The sequence below is a fragment of the Capsicum annuum genome, chromosome 7, assembly GCF_002878395.1.
Source record: "Capsicum annuum cultivar UCD-10X-F1 chromosome 7, UCD10Xv1.1, whole genome shotgun sequence".
Taxonomy (NCBI): domain Eukaryota; kingdom Viridiplantae; phylum Streptophyta; class Magnoliopsida; order Solanales; family Solanaceae; genus Capsicum; species Capsicum annuum.
In genome coordinates, this window is record NC_061117.1 from 146,687,067 (window position 1) to 146,705,334 (window position 18,268).

The window sequence follows — 18,268 nt, forward strand, 5'->3', positions numbered from 1 at the left end:
AAAGTAACTAGAAAATATTTAGACTGAAAGTATAATAAACAATATATTTAAACTATTTCTAATAGTACAGAATATATATATATATATATGGACCTAAAGTATAATAAAAAGGATACATTAGATCGAAAGTATAATAAGGGCATATGTAAAGAAAAAATAACATAAACTTACGCCTTAACTTACCATATTTACACAAATCCCCACCCTTACAAAGTAATTACAAAAATTTTAACTAATTATGTACTTTCGTTGGATGTATACAAAGCTAATTATATATCTTGATAGATCCAAAATTGAAAAAAATATATCGAAAACTAATTATGTATTTTTACAAAAGTAAAAACATATCTAATTGAATATATTATGTATCTCGAAAAATTCAAAATCAAAAAAATATATCGAGAGCTAGTTATATATATTTACAAGAAAAATATATATCATCCAATGTATCGGAAGCTAATTATGAATCTCGAAAGATCCAAAATCAAAATTTTCAATAATTATACAAAATATTAAAATTTTCTGTAATTAAGCTCCAGACTATCAAAATTTATGTTGTTTGTTATTATTTAAACTATTTCTATCGGTCTAACTAATGAGGATATATTTGGCCCTTCTCCATACTTGAAATTCAGCAACTAAAAAACACACTTAAACGAAAGACTCGTACGTACACACCGTCCTTACTATAACAACACAAATGTTATTTTCTAGGGGCAGGGACGCTGAGTTCGAGGGAGCGACAATTCTGCCGCCAAATACTAGAACACAAACCAAATATATATTCTATTCAACTCTATTTCCAAAGCATCCTGGCTGCTGGGGAAAAACTGCTACTGCCAGAAACAGTTGCATGACGACTTAAATCGCTCAGTAGTAGGATGCATAGGTTGAATGTATAAAGCAGGAAAGGTCTGAAAGTATTATAGATTATGGGCATAAACATACATTCCATTCACTTCCAAACCCGGAAAACACTATGGTATTGATTTATTCTTTCCCTGCACTCCAGAAGAAGAATTCCTGAAAAATGGCTACAATTAGGGGAATGAATTATTTTACCTTTATTCAAGAAGAATGCACAAAAAATGAACGATGTACTTGATCAATTGTCACGCTAACATCTAAAAGCGTATTTAGTTTCCAAAAGCTTAATGAACTATGTACTTAATCAATTGCCACTCTAACAACATCTAAAAGTCTATTTTCCAAAAGCTTAATGAACTACGTACTTGATCGTCACACTTAACATAATCTAAAAACCTGTTTAGTTTCCAAAAACTTACTTTATTCTTGTGGAAGAAGGGCAATCTCAATTTCTTGAAGTGATTTTCCCTTCGTTTCCATCACATTCCTCTTTACAAATACCGCGGCCATCACACAGAAGGTGCCAAATATGGAGTATAATAGATGTGGTCCAAGTTGGTCCAGCAAGCGCAAGAACATCAGCCCAACAAAAAAGTTAGCCACCTACAGAAAGCACCACAGTCAATTAAGAAAAGCAGTTGTAAGATTCCTGTCATTTTTTCCTGCTCCTTCACTTTTCTGACTCAAGCAATAATTGAACAATGTCATACCATATCAGCTGAACAGAGGTCTGATACCAGTTGTAAATAGAAAAATGGAGAATTTGATGAGAATAATTACCCAGTGAACTGACATACAAAATGCCATAGCTTTAGCCCTAATTCGACTGGGAAATATTTCTGGGAGGAGGAGACCAGGAACTGGACCAGCTCCAACAGCAAATGTCAAGACAAACCTGCACAAGGAAATTTCAAATAGATATACATCTAGTTCAGTGTTTTCATAGATGTTGCCATTAATAAATTGCAGAGGAAGGCTAATTTATCTAGCTACAAAGAGAGAGAGAGAGAGAGAGAGAGAGAGAGACTTGAAAACTTAGTTGCCCATTATTGAGGTGGTAAAAATGGGAAAAGAGAGACTGAGATTAGTTTTCGTGTTACCAGAACTATTCTACCACAGTGAAGAAAAGAAGAAGATGAAAAGAAGCCTGCAAATAATGCTGTAAGTACAGCCTACAGGTATTATAGGCTGCTGGTCATCCGCTGTGTCCTTGGGAAGGAGTGAAGAATACAAATTTGTGCAACTAGGAGAAAACATGACACCAGACTATCAAGTCTCAAACAACTAAGGGTGCAAATGCGTTTTTAGTTCACATGTACTCTACTATTAAAAGTTGATTTATTGAGTTTAACATTTGGACTGCAAGCATCCCACCAATAATGGTACATTCACAACTGCTTCTGCCTATCACCTCTCAATTTAGTCAACCCTACTAGGATATACCTCCAACATCATTTGGATTTGGCACATTAAAATTCCAAATAAACTGAAATATTTTCTCTGCTAATTTACCATCATAAACTGCCGACAAATGTGTATCATCATTCTGTGAACATTCTTCCCAATGCAACATGTACTACTTGTAACCACCCCAATGAGGATATAGCACATGTTCTCTTCCACTGTTCCCTGACCAAACTGTGGGACCTCTTTAACCTTGATCCCCCTCGCATAGATTATTTATCTTGGATTTGTGATCAGTGGTACTCAGTCATCTTCCAGTAAGATTGAATAGTAACATCTCTGTTCCATGCTCCTTATTCATGCCTTTTGCCTTATGGTTTTGGCGCAATCATAATAAAGTCGTTACCAACAACAGACTGGCCCCTTAACAAACTTAAATTTGAAATTTCTGAAAATTTTATTTCTTTCTGATTTCCCCCTCTCCCACAAAGAACTAAAAGCAGGGCAATGACACTTGGCAACCACCACTATCTGGTTGGTATAATTGAATATTGATGGCGCTACTGATCTCCTAACAGAGAGGTGGAGTTGCTGGTGTTATTCGTGACCATATTGGACAGTGGATTGTTGGATACATGGGATCACTATACCACACTACAGTAATATATACTGAATTGTATGCCCAATTTCTTTGGCTGCAAATTGCTACTAAAAAAATTGGTGCCCCTTGTAATCGAGACAGATTCTTAGGTACTTCTTGACCTCCTTGCTTGACCACATCAAAATACTTACACATGTTATCTACCTGCAGGTGACTCGTGGATGAGTTGCAGGTACAACATATCAGTCACGTCCCAAGGGTGGGTAATGATGTGGCTGATGCTATGGAAAAACACAAGAAGCTCTTGGCCTACTCTGAAGATGATGCTATGTTGCTACCACTAGATAACCCTCCAGTTTTTACTTTACCTCTGTTGCACTGTACTATTTTACTACTGTTGAGGCTGTGACCTCGTGCTCAGCCTCTACTATCAACTTCTACTTGTTATATTCGATTTAGCAAAAAAAAAAATGTTATAACGAAGTAGCGATTTCACCATAGATACTGTTTCATATTCTGTACAAATGGAATCATCTGTAAGAATTTTAAGTCAGGGGACTACTCACAGCAGCATGCCACCAACAGAGAAATAAAAAGCTCCATAATTTGATGCAATCCCACTTGAAGCAAACACTTGAAGGGCCATGGACAAAGCCTGGATAAGTCAACGCCCCAAACATGCCAAATTTCAGACATAAAGATCCAACTACCGCACACAGGATAAAGCTAAATAAAAATGTCTTTATCACTAAATTTGCCAATATAAGGTCAGATGAATAAGAAAAGGGGATGGGGGGAGAGCTATGTTTCAGAAAATGAATTCATATACTGAACCACGTAAGTTCTCATTTTCTTCTGCTGAAGTTCACTGAATGTATTTACAAAAGTAGCACCAAGAATAGCCTCTAATTAGAAAATGCAACAATTAGTCCCTAGTAAGAATTCTAGGATTGCATCACATTAGCCCATGTCACCATCTTTATATCCTACCAACAAACAAGTAACTGCACTTGCCGAACCTGAAACGGGAATGTAAATAGATAACGTCCCCTGGGAAAGCGCCATGACCAGGTTGTCGGCGTAACAATAATGACATTTGAGGAATTGAAAGATTTATCTCAATACTTATTTTTCCTAGAGCTAAATCCATTTTTTAGGTATGAAGTTTCTTTCCAAGTATTAATGATCCCAGTCAGCAGGAATACAATAAGGTACATTACCATTCCGAAGAAGCTCCAATGAAGGAGGACTTTCCTTCCTAACTTGTCCATCAGAACCAAGGCCACAATTGACCCTGGATAAACGCGTAGAGGAACAGAAGGTTAGCTAACGACTTTGGAAATGATACCACTGAACCAAATTCGAGAAACGTAAGTATACAGGCGAAGCTAGAAAAGAGGAACACAACCCGAGGATGTTCACTAGTTTGTACCTGTCAAGTTTGCAATCCCAACAAAAACATTTGCCAGGTTCGAGGATACTCCCGCACGTCTAAATACAGTTGAAGAGAAATAAAACACAGCATTTATTCCAGATAGCTGTTGTAAAGCAAATAGGGTTGCCCCAATATAAACAACTGCAAAAGGAGTAGGTAAATGACAATGGACTTGGAAATTTAAAATGCATTAAGAGAATAAATGAAGAAGTTTCTGCTGTGGCAATGTTAGGGATGTCAAAACTTCGTTAGCGTACGATTAACTACTAACTCTGGGATTGTAAATAAGGAAACTATACAACTCCATAAAACTCATTTCTTTACCTCTAGAATGCGGACCATGGAGCAATTCAGAGATCTTAACACTTTCAATCTCATCCCCTCTATCCGACTTTGAAAGCTCCAGCATTGCACTGTTAACATGTGAACTTCCTAGAAGCCTCTCTAACTCGCCTTCAGCCTCAGCAAGTCTTCCTTGCTGCAGACAAAAGAAAATTAACCAACCAATTTAATTAACTAGCATGACAGACCCAACTGATACTTGTCTGCACTGATATCATCCCCCTCAACTTATGATATAATAATGAATCTGTCAGTTTCTGGGAAAAAACTAGAGTGAAATATCCCAGGGTAATACAAAATTTAAAATCGAAAAATTATATTCAAAACCATCAAAATAAATTACCGCATCCATTAATCTACAGAGTAGAAATTTAAACTTGCAGGTAAGCTATATAGCAACTTGGGATGCAAAAACAATACTCCAAAACCAATAACGTTTTAATCTAAGAAATATTTCAGCACCCTCTGTAGCAAAGGTTCATTCTTCTGTTCCCTTCACTCGCACCTGCTGTTTCTATCTGGAGATAGGGGTTCGTAGGAAATAGAGGTTAAATTTAAGTATGGCCATAAAGGTAAATTCATTTGTTCGGATTTAAATACCTAGACTCATACATTAGCTTAGATCTTACGAAAAGAGCAAAGAGGAATAAAAAGGTTTAAAAAAATGAGTTGTGATGTGACCATTTATGTGCAAGGTAGCATAATTTTAAGAAAGAAAATGAAACAGAGACTTGAGAAGAGCTGAGACAGACAGCAAATATTTTCAGCACTAAAGGAACTTATTAGATTTATACATTTACATGGCAACGACAGCAACCTAGAAATGACTCAGAGGGTGCAAATTGTAATTAACCATCTTAAAGGTGCAAGAGGCCCATAAAATAGACAATACCTTATATAGCCAATGAGGGGACTCAACACAAAACGTCATAGCAAGTGCAAGTATTGCAGCAGGAATAGTAGACACCCAAAAACATACACGCCACCTGTACGGATTAGAATGCATAATGAGCACAGATACAACTTCATTGCTTACTCAAGAAAAATCATCTACAGAAGCTTGACCAGTAGATATACTATCTTACCAACTCACTATATTCTTGATGGGGATCCCTATAACAAGAGCTGCCATCAGCCCAAGACATGTTGCTATTTGAATCAAACTCCCGTAGGTACCCCTCACATGAGCAGGAGAAACCTGCATCAATATTAAGCATTTAAAATGGAATTTGAGAAGGCATAAAATAACTAAAAGTATCATAACCTAAAGCTAATATTAGCTTTACCTCTGCAACATAAAGAGAAGCAACAGGAGGACCTACACCCAATCCTAATCCCACCAAAAATCTTCCTGCAAGCATGCCTGCTAGAGTTTGGGCTGTTGCACTGGAAATAATGTGTCAATAACAGTGCATGTGACTTTAAGGATAAAGGACAATAATAGGAAAGCTGATACCAAGAACCATGAGAAGGAAAACACAAATTCTATTACTTTTATTGGGACTAGTGAAGCATCTTTACAAAATCCTTAGACAAGATTAACAGAACTCAGAAATTTCAATTAAAGCATTTTCAACCAGAAGGTAAATGACAAAAGGAAATGAAAAGAAACATCAATTCTGAAGAAAAGGGTGCTTGAGTAATAAAGTGATTTCAGTCTTCCAGACCACCTACTAAAAGTTCAAATTTCACAAGCGTACACTATCCATCCTATCAAGAACAAGTCCTCCTCATATTCAAACCAGCACTTAAACTTGAATAGTATTATATATTGTAATTTTTAATTACCTGAAAAAGCATACTTGAGATTTCAAAAAGCAACATTCAGTTATTCAATTTCCCCAGAAATCAATTGATACATTAAACCAACACCTCCACTAGCTACTTTCAAGTGAATGACAAACGCTTCTACAGAATACCTTAATAATGATCACTACCTAGCGTAAACACACCATCCAATCGACAAATATACACTAAGACACCTGAACGCAAATGCACATAACCGAACGAACTACAAAGCAAAACTTCTTAATGTATATACCCTTTTCCTAGTATTCACTCAATTGGCAATTTACATATTTTATAAGTCACTACTGTATGCTTTAGTGTCCATCACATACAAGCTAAATGGTCTTTGGGTGCAATGAGGATAGAAGAACTTGACATTTTTCATAACCCAGAATATCTGAATGCAAAATGAAAAGTTGAGCAACCAAAAATATTGCCATTAAAATTACAGTAACCCAGATTGACAGCGAGGAAAATGGACAAGAAAAATAGGCCACGAATTGCACTACTACCATAGATGCAACCATGACCATGGGCCTTTTTGGGACAGCTTTTTATCTTTTTACATTAATCCATGGTCACTTACCTTTGTGTCAATTACACAAAAGTCGTTTTTCTTTCTTTCATTACACAAAAATCATTTTACTTTGTTCCAGTTGTAAGATTGGTACCAAAAGTGTATATTTTATTCATCTGAGAGCTACAAATTTATAGTACGGGAAAGCAAACATAACAGAATCAAATCATTTGATTCTAGCAGAAATGACAATCAAGATGTGATCTTTTTAATCTAATTACCTAAACTATCTACAACAAATCAGATATGATTTTATCAAATCAATTAAGATCCTACAAAATCAAATCTTATATATTCACAAATCAACACACCCCCTCAAGTTGGCATGTAAATATTTGTCATGCCTAACTTGCTTACAAGAATTTCAAATTTCAAAAAAGCATCTGGAAAATGATTCCAGGATGCATTTGGTGGACTATCTGGAAAGAGAGGAACTCAAGAGGTTTTGAAAACAAACGCAACTCCATCCAGACGATAAAGAATAATTGTATTCAAATTTTACATTTTTGGTGTTTCGAAATGTTCATTACAAATACAGCGATGCTTGGACAGTTTTTAGAGTCCTTATAGAATTTTACTTTCTTTTTGCTTACCAAGCCTAGATGTAGCTTGTAACTATATCCTATATGATTTTGTGGAATCAATACAAATGTTACCTTATCAAAAAAAAATTTCAAATTTTGATTTAAACAAGCCTTTTGTGAAAATATCTGCAATTTGCTAGTTTGTTGGGACGAAAGGTATGCACACACTTCCTTCTTCAATCTTCTCTTTTATGAAGTGTGTACCCACTTCAATATGTTTTGTTCTATTATGTTGAACTGGATTGTGAGCAATACTTATGGCTGCTTTATTATCACAATACAAATTCATTGGTAAACCAAACGGTTTTTTGAGTTCTTCCATCATCTTCTTGAGCCAAATCATTTCACAAATCCCATGGGCCATAGATCGTTATTTGGCTTCAGCACTACTGCGGGCTACAACATTCTGCTTTTTATTTCTCCAGGTCACAAGATTTCCCCAAGATAAGTGTACAATATCAAGATGTGGACCTCCTGTCAGTAGTAGAGCTAGAGCATCTGTAAAGCCTTCAATGCCCTTATGTTGACTTTTTCTGAAAAATAATCCTTTCCTCGGAGAACTTTTAAGCTATCTTAGGATCCTATAAACCGCTTCTTGGTGTTTTTTCTTTGGAGAGTGCATAAACTGACTGACTAAGCTTACAGAAAAAGCTATATCAAGTCAAGTATGCTTCCCCACTAGTCTTTGATATTGACTGTGGTCAACTGAATTTCCTTCTTTATTTTCGAATTTTATATTCGGATCAATGGGTGTTTCAGCTGGACAACAACCACTCATTCTCTTCTCTCTTAGAAGATCTAGCACATACTTCCTTTGTGACACCATAATGCCTTCTTTTGATCTCGCTACTTCCATGCCAAGAAAATATTTCAACTGGCCCAGTTCTTTAATCTCAAACCCCGAGGCCAATTGTTTCTTTAAATTCTCCATTTCGGACAAGTCATCTCCTGTAAGTATAATATCATCAACATACACTATCAGAATAGTTGTCATTCCCTCAGGCGAATGTCGAATGAACATGGTATGATCAGCTTGCCCTTGAGTGTACCCTTATTTTTTCACAAACTGAGTAAACCCTCAAACCAAGCTCTTGGAGATTGTTTGAGCTCGTAGAGAGATTTTTTTAGCTTGCACACTCTAGTTCCATACCTTTCTTCAAAGCCTGGAGAAGGGTCCAAGGTAAACTTCTTCTTTGAGTTTTCCATTCAAGAATACATTCTTCACGTCTAGTTGTTGGAGGGGCCAATCAAGGTTGGCCGCAATGGTCAGAAGAACCCTTATTGAATTCAATTTGGCAACTAGAGCAAATGTCTCAAGATAGTCAATCCCATAAGTTTTGAGTGAATCCTTTTGCTACCAAATGTGCATTATACCTCTCTAGGGACCCATCTGATTTAAATTTGATGGTGAACACCAACTTGCAGCAGACTGTTTTCTTTCCACAAGGTAATTCCACCATTTTCCAGGTTTTATTTCTCTCCAGAGCATTCATCTCCTCAAGAATTGCCTCATTCCACTCGGGAACGTTCAAAGCATCCTGCACATTTCTCGGTAACTCCACTCCACTCCAAATAGTTGAGAAAGAAAAGCTATATAGGAAGGGGATAAGTTTCTATATGACACAAAATTTGACATAGGATAGTTGGTGACTTTTCTGACCCCTTTACGTTTGGCAATTGGAAGATCAAGGTCTAAACAAACAAGGGGTAAATCAGAGTTGGGTTCTAGAGAATTACCTTGTGTATCAGTAAGATCTTGCGGGCATTTGGTTCTGATGAGAGTCCTTGATCTCTTTTTCTTGATTCCGGTTTCTTCTTATGTAAACCTGTAATTCCCTTGTTTGTTCCCTATTCTTGTCATTATTTGTATCATGAAAATGCTATGTTGCCTCAATATCCTTATTTTCATTATTTAAGTTGGGATCTCTTACTTTATCTAGGTTGTTATTACTAAAAAAACTATTTCCTGTATCCATCATAAAACCTGGATCCTTTTGTTTCTCACATATGAGGTCAAGAAGAACTTTATCAGCCCACGAATCTTCACTATGTTTCTCCCCCTGAAAATGAGCTTCAAAAAATAGTTATGATTCAGTAAAAGTGACATCCATTATGACAATAACCTTTCTAGTAATTGGGTCATAACACTTGTAACCCTTTTGACAAGGGGCATAGCCAACAAAAACACATTTTTTAGCACGTGGATCAAGTTTACTCCTATTATGATCATGAACATGAACAAATACACTACACCCAAAAACTCTCAAAGATAGATTAGTTATCAATCTAGAAGTAGGGAAGTATGTCTTGAACATATTGAGAGGGGTTTTAAAACTTAGAACACGGGAAGACATCCTATTAATAAGATAGGTGGATGTTAGAAGAGCTTCTCCCCAAATAAATTTAGGGACTCCGCTAGTGAACATTAAGGCTCTAGTTACTTCCATAAGGTGCCTATTTTTTTCTCTCTGCTACTCCATTTTGTTGGAGTGTATCGAGACATGAACTTTGGTGCACTATTCCCTTAGAAGTGAAAAAATTGCTTAGGTGGTCATTACAAAACTCTCTCCCATTATCACTCCGAAATATTTGAATCTTCTCATGAAATTGTGTCTCAATCATAACATAAAAAGCCTCAAATATATGTTTTACTTCCTCCTTGTCTTTCAATAGATACACCCAAGTTAGTCTAGTGTGATCATCTATGAAACATATAAACAACCTTTTTCCATTTATGGTCGCTATCCTAGAAGGTCCCCAAACATCACTATGAATTAACTTAAAGGGTTTTGTGGCATGGTAACTTCGGGATGAAAAAGATGAACGTCTGTGTTTAGCCACTTCACAAAATTCACATTGAAAAAATGATGTAGTTTTATTCATAAACAACTGTGGAAACAAGAGTTTCAAATAATGAAAACTAGGATGACCAAGGCGATAGTGCCACAACATGACTTTATTATCACCTAGAACAGAGTTCAAACAAACTGAACTAAAATTTACTGAATTGCTGCCATCTTTAAAAAAATAGAGACCTTCAGACTCTCTAGCATTGCCAATCATCCTCCCCGAGACCTTATCCTGAAATACACATGAAATATCGTCAAAGATAGCACGATAATTAAGGTTTTGAGTCAACTTGCTGTTGGACAAAAGATTATGAGACAATTTTGGAACATAAAGGACATCAAAAATAGTCATAAACGAGGTTAGTTTGACTGTCCCCTTCCCATCAATTGCAGAGAAGGAACCATCAACAACTTTGACTTTTTATTTCCTGCTAAAGGAGTATAAGTCGAGAAAATATGGGAGTTCCACGTCATGTGATCACTAGCTCCTGAATCTATGATCTAAGAGCTTATACTAGTAGAATCTGTACTAAAAAAACACGTGGCAAATTACCTGTTTGGGTAAAAGAACAAGTGGGAGTAGAAGGACTAGGTTTACCAGATTGGAGTTGAGATTGGAGAAGTTTGTGCAGTAGCTCTAGCTGTTCCTCGGTGAATGGTGGCATTTCTGAAGAAGATTTCAGCCCCGATTTTTCGCTGGTACACTAAAAGGCTTGATTGTCATGGTTTTCTTCCATTTTTTTGTTCCCGATGGGCGGTTTACCATAGATTTTCCAGCAAGTCTCACGAGTGTGCCAGTATTTTTTGCAAAAATCACACCACGACTTCTTTTTCTTATCATTCTCATTTTACGCAGCAACTAAAGCAGATGACTATATTTTTTGATTCCAGATTGAAATCTCTTTTTAGCATAACATTCCTCTTTGTTTCTTCATGCCTAATTTCAGAAAATGTTTCCTCAAAGTGGGCAGCAGATTTTTCCAAGAAGTCGAGAATGAAGTTCGTCAAAATCCTGGTTCAACCCTACTAAAAATAGATATACCCTCTCACTTTCTTCCTTTCTCATTGGCTTTAAGCTATCCTTCGAACATTCCCATTCATCATTATAGCATTGATCTAATTCTTGCCACAGGGAAACCATCTCATTATAGAAAATAGTAACACTTCTCTCTCCCTGCCTTCTTTTCCACATTTTAATTTTTAATTCAAAAATCTAAAAGGCATTTTCTACATCAGAATAAGTTTCTATAACCGCCTCCCAAACATCCCTAACAGTGGAAAGAAATAAATATGGTTTACCTATGGTAGGTTCCATGGAGTTTAGTAGCCAAACAATTACCATCGAGTTTTATGAGCTCCAAGCATTCATTTTGGGTCTCCTGGTTCAGGCTTTCTCATTTCTCCAGCCAAGTGCCCAAGTTTTCCTCAACCATCAATTGCCAAACAGACAAATTGCGCCCACTCCAAATAATTCTTTCCATTCAGCTTGTGAAAAGTAAGCTGAAAGGAAAAATTAGAAGAATCGCCACCTTGGTTCATTGTTGTCTCGGTCGGGACTTTGTTAACAGAACGCTCGGCTTCTGTAAATGCCATTGGGTGACGTAGTCCAGTAAATGATGTTTTAGTCATCAGCAACACAAGAATAAAGCTGCTCTGATACCATGTAAGATTGGTACCAAAAGTGTATATTTTATTCATATGAGAGCTACAAATTTATAATACAGGAAAGCAAACATAACAAAATCAAATCGATTGATTCTAGCAGATATGACAAGCAAGATGTGATCTTTTTTATCTAATTACCTAAACTATCTACAACAAATTAGATATGATTTTATCAAATCAATTAAGATCCTACAAAATCAAATCTTAAATATTCACAAATCAATACCGGTCATCACAAAAGTCACTTTGGTCGGATTTTATAATAATCTCACCCGAAAAATGATGTGGCAACCTTAATTAATGCATTTGTTTAATTAAATAAAGTTAATATACTAAACTGACATTATATACATAATAGACTATATATCCAGCCCATATTCTCTCTTCGATACTTTTTTTACTTTCTCAATTAGGGCACAAATGTGTTGAAGGGAAGAATATTCTTTAAAAAATGATTTTGATCGAGGAATAATAGTGAGCATTATTGTTCTTTGCTGAAGTTACTTAATAGCCAGCATTTTGGGAGACATTAGAATGCAATATTATGAAATGATTTCTTCTTTAACTTTTATTCCAGTTACTCCTGTTATCTTGTTTTATTTTTTCCTTATGTTAACAGATTTTAGTCTCATAAAAATATCAAACAAAAATTTAATGAAAACAATCTCCACTAACTGGCTTAATGTTACTCTCATCTGTTCTTTTTTAGTTGCCAGGATAAGGTTTAGCACAACCCTAAAAAAGAATTAATTAGGAATACAAATTGACTAACACTATATTTCTTATTAAATTCTTTAATTTTTAGGTCTTTACGTGCTTCGTTTTTCTAAAGTAATTAATATTAATGCAAAGTGGGAAAAGAATAATTAATTCTCTCTTAAATTTTTATATTGACAAGTATTTGGGAAAAATTATTTTTCACATATATGACAACTAAATACAACTAAAAAGATCAGAGGGAGTAAGACAAGGGTGGTGGGATTCTCCTACTATATAATCCATTTGGAGGAAATTGGGTTGGACACGTATAAAATGAGTCAAGATATAGTTAATATATTATTTCTTAAGCAAAATCAAGAACTAATGAAGGCTGACACATCATTTTCCAAGTGGGATTATTATAAAATCCGTCCAAAGTGACTATTGTAATGATCGAAATTCATGGATGAAATTTTCTCCCCTTTTTCCAGTATTACACTCAATTGGCAACAACAACAACAACAGTCCCAGTGTATTCCCATTAAGTGAGATCTGGGGAGGGTAAAATGTACGCAGTCCATACCGCTACCTCCGAGGAAGTAGTTTACATATTTCATAAGTCACTACTGTATGCTTTAGTGTCTACCACATACATGCTATATGGTCCTCGGGTGCAATGAGGATAGAAGGACATGACATTTTTCATAACCCAGAATATCTGAATGCAAAATGGAAAGTTGAGCAACCAAAAATATTGCCATTAGAATTACAGTTAGCCAGATTGACAGCGAAGAAAATGGACAAAGAAAAATAGGCCACAAATTGCATACCATAGATGCAACCATGACCATGGGTCTTTCTGGGACAGCTTTTTATCTTTTTACATTCATTAATGCAGATATTAGTATCTTCCAAGCGACACTCTATTGAAAAGTTAATCTTGTAATGTAAGTATTCTTTTTTTTTCTTTTTGTGTTTTTTCATTTGGCATAGTCCAAGAAAAATCTCTCAGAACTCAGGCTCCTGCAAAATCCTTCTTGGGAAGATACCCAAGACCCTAAATTACGGGACCTCTTTCTTTTCATAAAATCTTCAGCGCGCCGACTTTCTAATAAATCATTACCAGGAAGGTTATCAAAAACAGTCTTCCTTAGAAGAAGAGCCTGTAAGACCCCCCTCGAAGAAGAACCTGTAAGACCCCCCTAGAAGAAGACCCTGTAATACCCAAATTACATCTTAATGCCAAAAAGGTACATGGAAATTTCTCTCAAAACCTAGTAATGAATTCAGCTTCCTTCTATATTCCAACTACTAGAACACAAGAAAGAGATTGTATGAAGGAAGACAGCAACTTTGTTAATACAAGCAACAAACTTTAGCTTACCACCCAAAGCGTAGGAGGAAATTTGGACTTTACCATAAAGAAGCACCAATAATCATTGGCAATGAGCACAACTGGAAGGCTCGACGACGGCCAACTCCATCAGCAATCCAACCACTAACCAAGGATCCAGCAAAGGCAGCAGCCAGACAAGTACTCACCACCAGACCTTCATTCACAGGAAAATATTAAAATTCGAATTCAAAAAGAATGACAGATGATCCAAAAGAATATAACGTCAGGTACCTTCTGCCAACATATCCCCGCTGAAGCCAAGATCAACTGAAATGCTTTCAAGAGGTTCATTCACTACCCTGCAGAAGACAAAGGGAACGAGACAATTCATTTTTAATCAAGGAGAAAATCTCTGAGAATAATCTCCAGACCTAACCAACGATAATACTCAAGATTATAGAAAGAACATTGCATAGAAAAGAGTGAGACTTCCATAACTAACCCAAGATGATAGCCAAACAGAAATGCAACTATAGTTGCCACGAGTACATGTGGACACGAAAACTTCCAAGAGGGATTTGTCATCTCTTGCTCTACATCATTCTGAAGAAGATCTAAGTTGAAATTCAAAAATTTAAAAGAACATTAGACAAAGAATCAAACTGAGTGAGAGAAATATCATAAGAGATTCTTTTAGGTATTTCCCCATTCCAGTTTAATTGGTTGTGCAAAGGAAATGCAGTCAGAATAGTAACATATACTATTAAAATTAGAATACTGACAATTCTTGAAAAATGCACCCGAAAGATCCAAGGAACTGAATATTACCTTGGGGAATAATCCTCTTTAAATAGAATTCAAAAACTAAATGCACAAGATAACATAAAGAGCTAGTTACAAGGGAGTTGACCCACCTGAATCGACGTCAAGACCAGCATTCATGGGATCCCTGGATGTCATGCGCTTATACATCAAGGATGAAGCACGCAAGTGTCCCCACATACCACAACTGAGCTGCTAAAGAGAACCAGAATCACAGAGTGACACATATGGTAATCCAAAGCATTTGTGAGGACTTATTACCTTCATTGAGAAACCATTTTAGATGCTCAAATAAAAGAGATCAAAACATTTTTTAAATCCAGAGATCTAATGAAATAGAGAGAGATACATACCACTAACAATTGGAAAAGCTTAGCAAAAGTTTAAGAAATTGGAATTGCATTTACCCTGATAATTAAAAAAACAAACAGAATAACATTTAAGATGCCAAGTGCTTATTTCGTACGCTATGTGTGATGTAATGAGGAGGAATCTGAAAGACTCCAACCTTCATCCAATACTTGGATGGAGAAAAGTACCTCTGAGTCAGTCATCCCGGAAATACTTTTACCAAGATAATAGAATATTTATCTTTTGATAAGGTAAAATTTACAAAAATAGGAGACTATTTTAGGGCACTGATGATCTCAGAACGAGAATTTGCACTACTATGTCCTTCACTCCGATTACCAAAGCAATAAATACACCTTTCTAAGCCCAAATCTTTCCTAAAGGCTAAACATATACTGTCAAATACCAAATTGTTACTGTTATATCTTCCATGGACAGAATATTTTTGAAAATTTCTTGTTCTTCTTGTTTTCACTACATGCTTTTTATTGTGTAAGTGAAACTATTATCCTGCCTAGAATTTCACTAATAACATTTACTACAACACTTAACATGGAATAAAACTAGTTCAAGGATAACTCCTGTAGTCCTATCGTTTTCTCATCCCACCAGCTCGAACCAAATATGTACTAAGATTGATAGGCCTCAGAGCCCAGAGGCAAACATATTAACTTGTAACTAAATATAAGCAAGACGGCTTCATTTCATTTCTCTTTCTCGACATCCAAACAGGATGAAATCCTAAAATCTGGTATTTGAACATTGTTACCAACTTACACAAGAAGAAAAACAATAAAGATAAGAACGAAAATTCTAAGGAATACGTGACCATTCCACATAAACAGTAACGATTTATAACTTGATGTACCTTATAGAAAGATGAAAAGGGAAAGAATCCAATTAAAGCAGCCGCAACCGCAATGGAGTCCTCCTCTCATATGACACTGCAACAAATGAAACTTGTAGGAAAAAAGAGACGAATCAACAGTGATATCTTGTTGCTGCTTAGATACGCCTGCTGTAACACGGATGTTTCAATCCGACACTGAACCTATATGCTGTACCGCCTACATGCTGGTATGATCGAAATGTGTTCTTTGCAAAATGTTTTCATCGAAAGTTTTCTATTTATTTTCATGTTTGATTAGTGAATAGAAAATATTTTTTGAAAAATATTTTATGTTATTTTGTTGATAAGTAGATAATATTTTTTAGAAAAATATTTTTTAGTGTTCGATTAATGATTGAAAAAATATTTTTTAGAAAATAATATTATCTGTTAACTAATATATTAGTGTCTCTAGTAACTAACAATTTCTAAGAACTAATTTAAGTATAACAAATAATATTAATATCAAATACTAAAATATTACAATCACTAAATTTAAGCAACTATTAATTAACAAATATAGGAGACACTTTTCAATATTTTGTTAAAACAATCTCAAGATACTATAATTAATAGAAATATAACAGAACGATAAACTTATTCAACCTCGTAAAATAAGTTACATCGATAACAAACTGAAATATGCAATTAAAAAAAGTAATATAGGTAAATTTTTCTCTATGCATATGAAAACAACAATATATTCAATGAATTGAAAATGAAAAAAATTTGGGCTCATTATTTTTTATTTCAAACAGTGAAAAATTGAAGCAAAGCACAGCGAAAAATATTTTCGAATAATGTAAATTTTTGAGAAATGTAAATTTTTTGAGTCATGTGAATATAAGTATTGTTGGGGTGGGAAGAGGGGTGAGGGTGAGCTCATAAGTCACATTTGTCATTTTCTGAAAAATGACTTCCCTTAACCCATGAGAGAAGTCATTTTTCATCAAATGATGAAAAATAAGTTGTCTTAGAAAATATTTTCCAAAACTTTTGTTGCAACCAAATAAGGAAAACTGAAAAACATATTTTGAAAAATATTTTCATCATACCAAACACACCCGTCCATCTCTTTACCTTTTTATAAGAGGAGTATTTTTCTCTTTTTGGAGGAACGTGATTTTTTTAAAAAACAAAAGGTTTTCTAAGTAATACTCTCCTCCGTATAAAATGAGAATGATTTATTTTTATTTGACACAAAGTTTAAGAAAATAAAGAAGATTTTTGAATCTCATTAAATTAAAATTGTGTCAAATATAATAAAATGTCCTTTAATCTTGTAGTCCTAAATATATCATGTGGAAAATAAAACTTAAAGTATTACCAAAAAATGAAAGGGGTTATTCTTTTTTAAACAGACTAAAAAAGAAAGTAGGTCATTCTTTTTAAAATGAAGGGAGTAATAATAATAATCTTGTTGAGTTAATAACTCAAATTTTCACTCAACTTATGATTTTTTTCTTGAGATAGTCACTCAACTTTGATTCTTACTTCAAAAGTCACTCAACTATGAGTTCTTTTCTCAGTAAATCACTTAATTTTTTTTTTTACTTCAAAAGTCACTCAACTATGAATGTCTTACTTACAAAGTTACTTAAACTATTTAATTAATTTTTTTCATTAAAATTTGCTAACATATAATTTTTATTTAAAATAAATATTTTAAGAAATAAAAGAAATTATTTAAATAATCAATTTAATGACCCCCCCCCCCCTTCAAAATTCATTTAAATGATTGTTGGACAGTAAAATTTTCGAGTCGAAAAAATAAATAATTCGAGACAAGAAAAATATATTGCAACAATCAATTTATTGATTTCAATGCGAGTGTTACAATCTCTATGAATCCTCTGATTCGCCTTTTCAAATATAAATTCAAGGGTTTAAAGTTTGATCTTGAATTTGAACTTGATTTGTTGATTTGAGGGACTTGATCTTGATTAGTGCTCGAATTCAATGGCTTTTGGGCTTGTTCTTGAATATTGCGATCTTGATCTTGGACCTTGATGAACTTGATTTGGATGTTTAAGCTTTTTAGAGAAATTAAGGTGTTTGA

The 18,268-nt window shown here is 34.8% G+C and overlaps 1 protein-coding gene across 8 annotated transcripts; it reads right to left on the reverse strand.

Moving 5' to 3' along the window:
• Positions 1-475: 475 nt before the first annotated feature.
• On the reverse strand, positions 476-16,439 carry LOC107878000 (probable plastidic glucose transporter 2). Of its 8 annotated transcripts, none has more exons than XM_047393775.1 (16): positions 16,189-16,433; positions 15,323-15,377; positions 15,062-15,161; positions 14,650-14,761; positions 14,439-14,506; positions 14,229-14,361; positions 5,936-6,035; positions 5,735-5,847; positions 5,542-5,635; positions 4,632-4,785; positions 4,305-4,448; positions 4,093-4,166; positions 3,439-3,527; positions 1,648-1,762; positions 1,287-1,470; positions 476-1,023 (listed from the first exon to the last, which is right to left on the reverse strand). In XM_047393775.1, exons 3-15 carry the CDS (start codon positions 15,147-15,149, stop codon positions 1,288-1,290), a joined length of 1,467 nt encoding a protein of 488 aa, XP_047249731.1. In that variant the 5' UTR covers positions 15,150-15,161; positions 15,323-15,377; positions 16,189-16,433; the 3' UTR covers positions 476-1,023; position 1,287. The 8 variants fall into 8 exon arrangements, with proteins under 8 accessions (XP_047249731.1, XP_047249734.1, XP_047249730.1 ...); XM_047393778.1 differs by having other exon boundaries at positions 476-1,034; XM_047393774.1 differs by having other exon boundaries at positions 15,062-15,230.
• Positions 16,440-18,268: the final 1,829 nt, after the last annotated feature.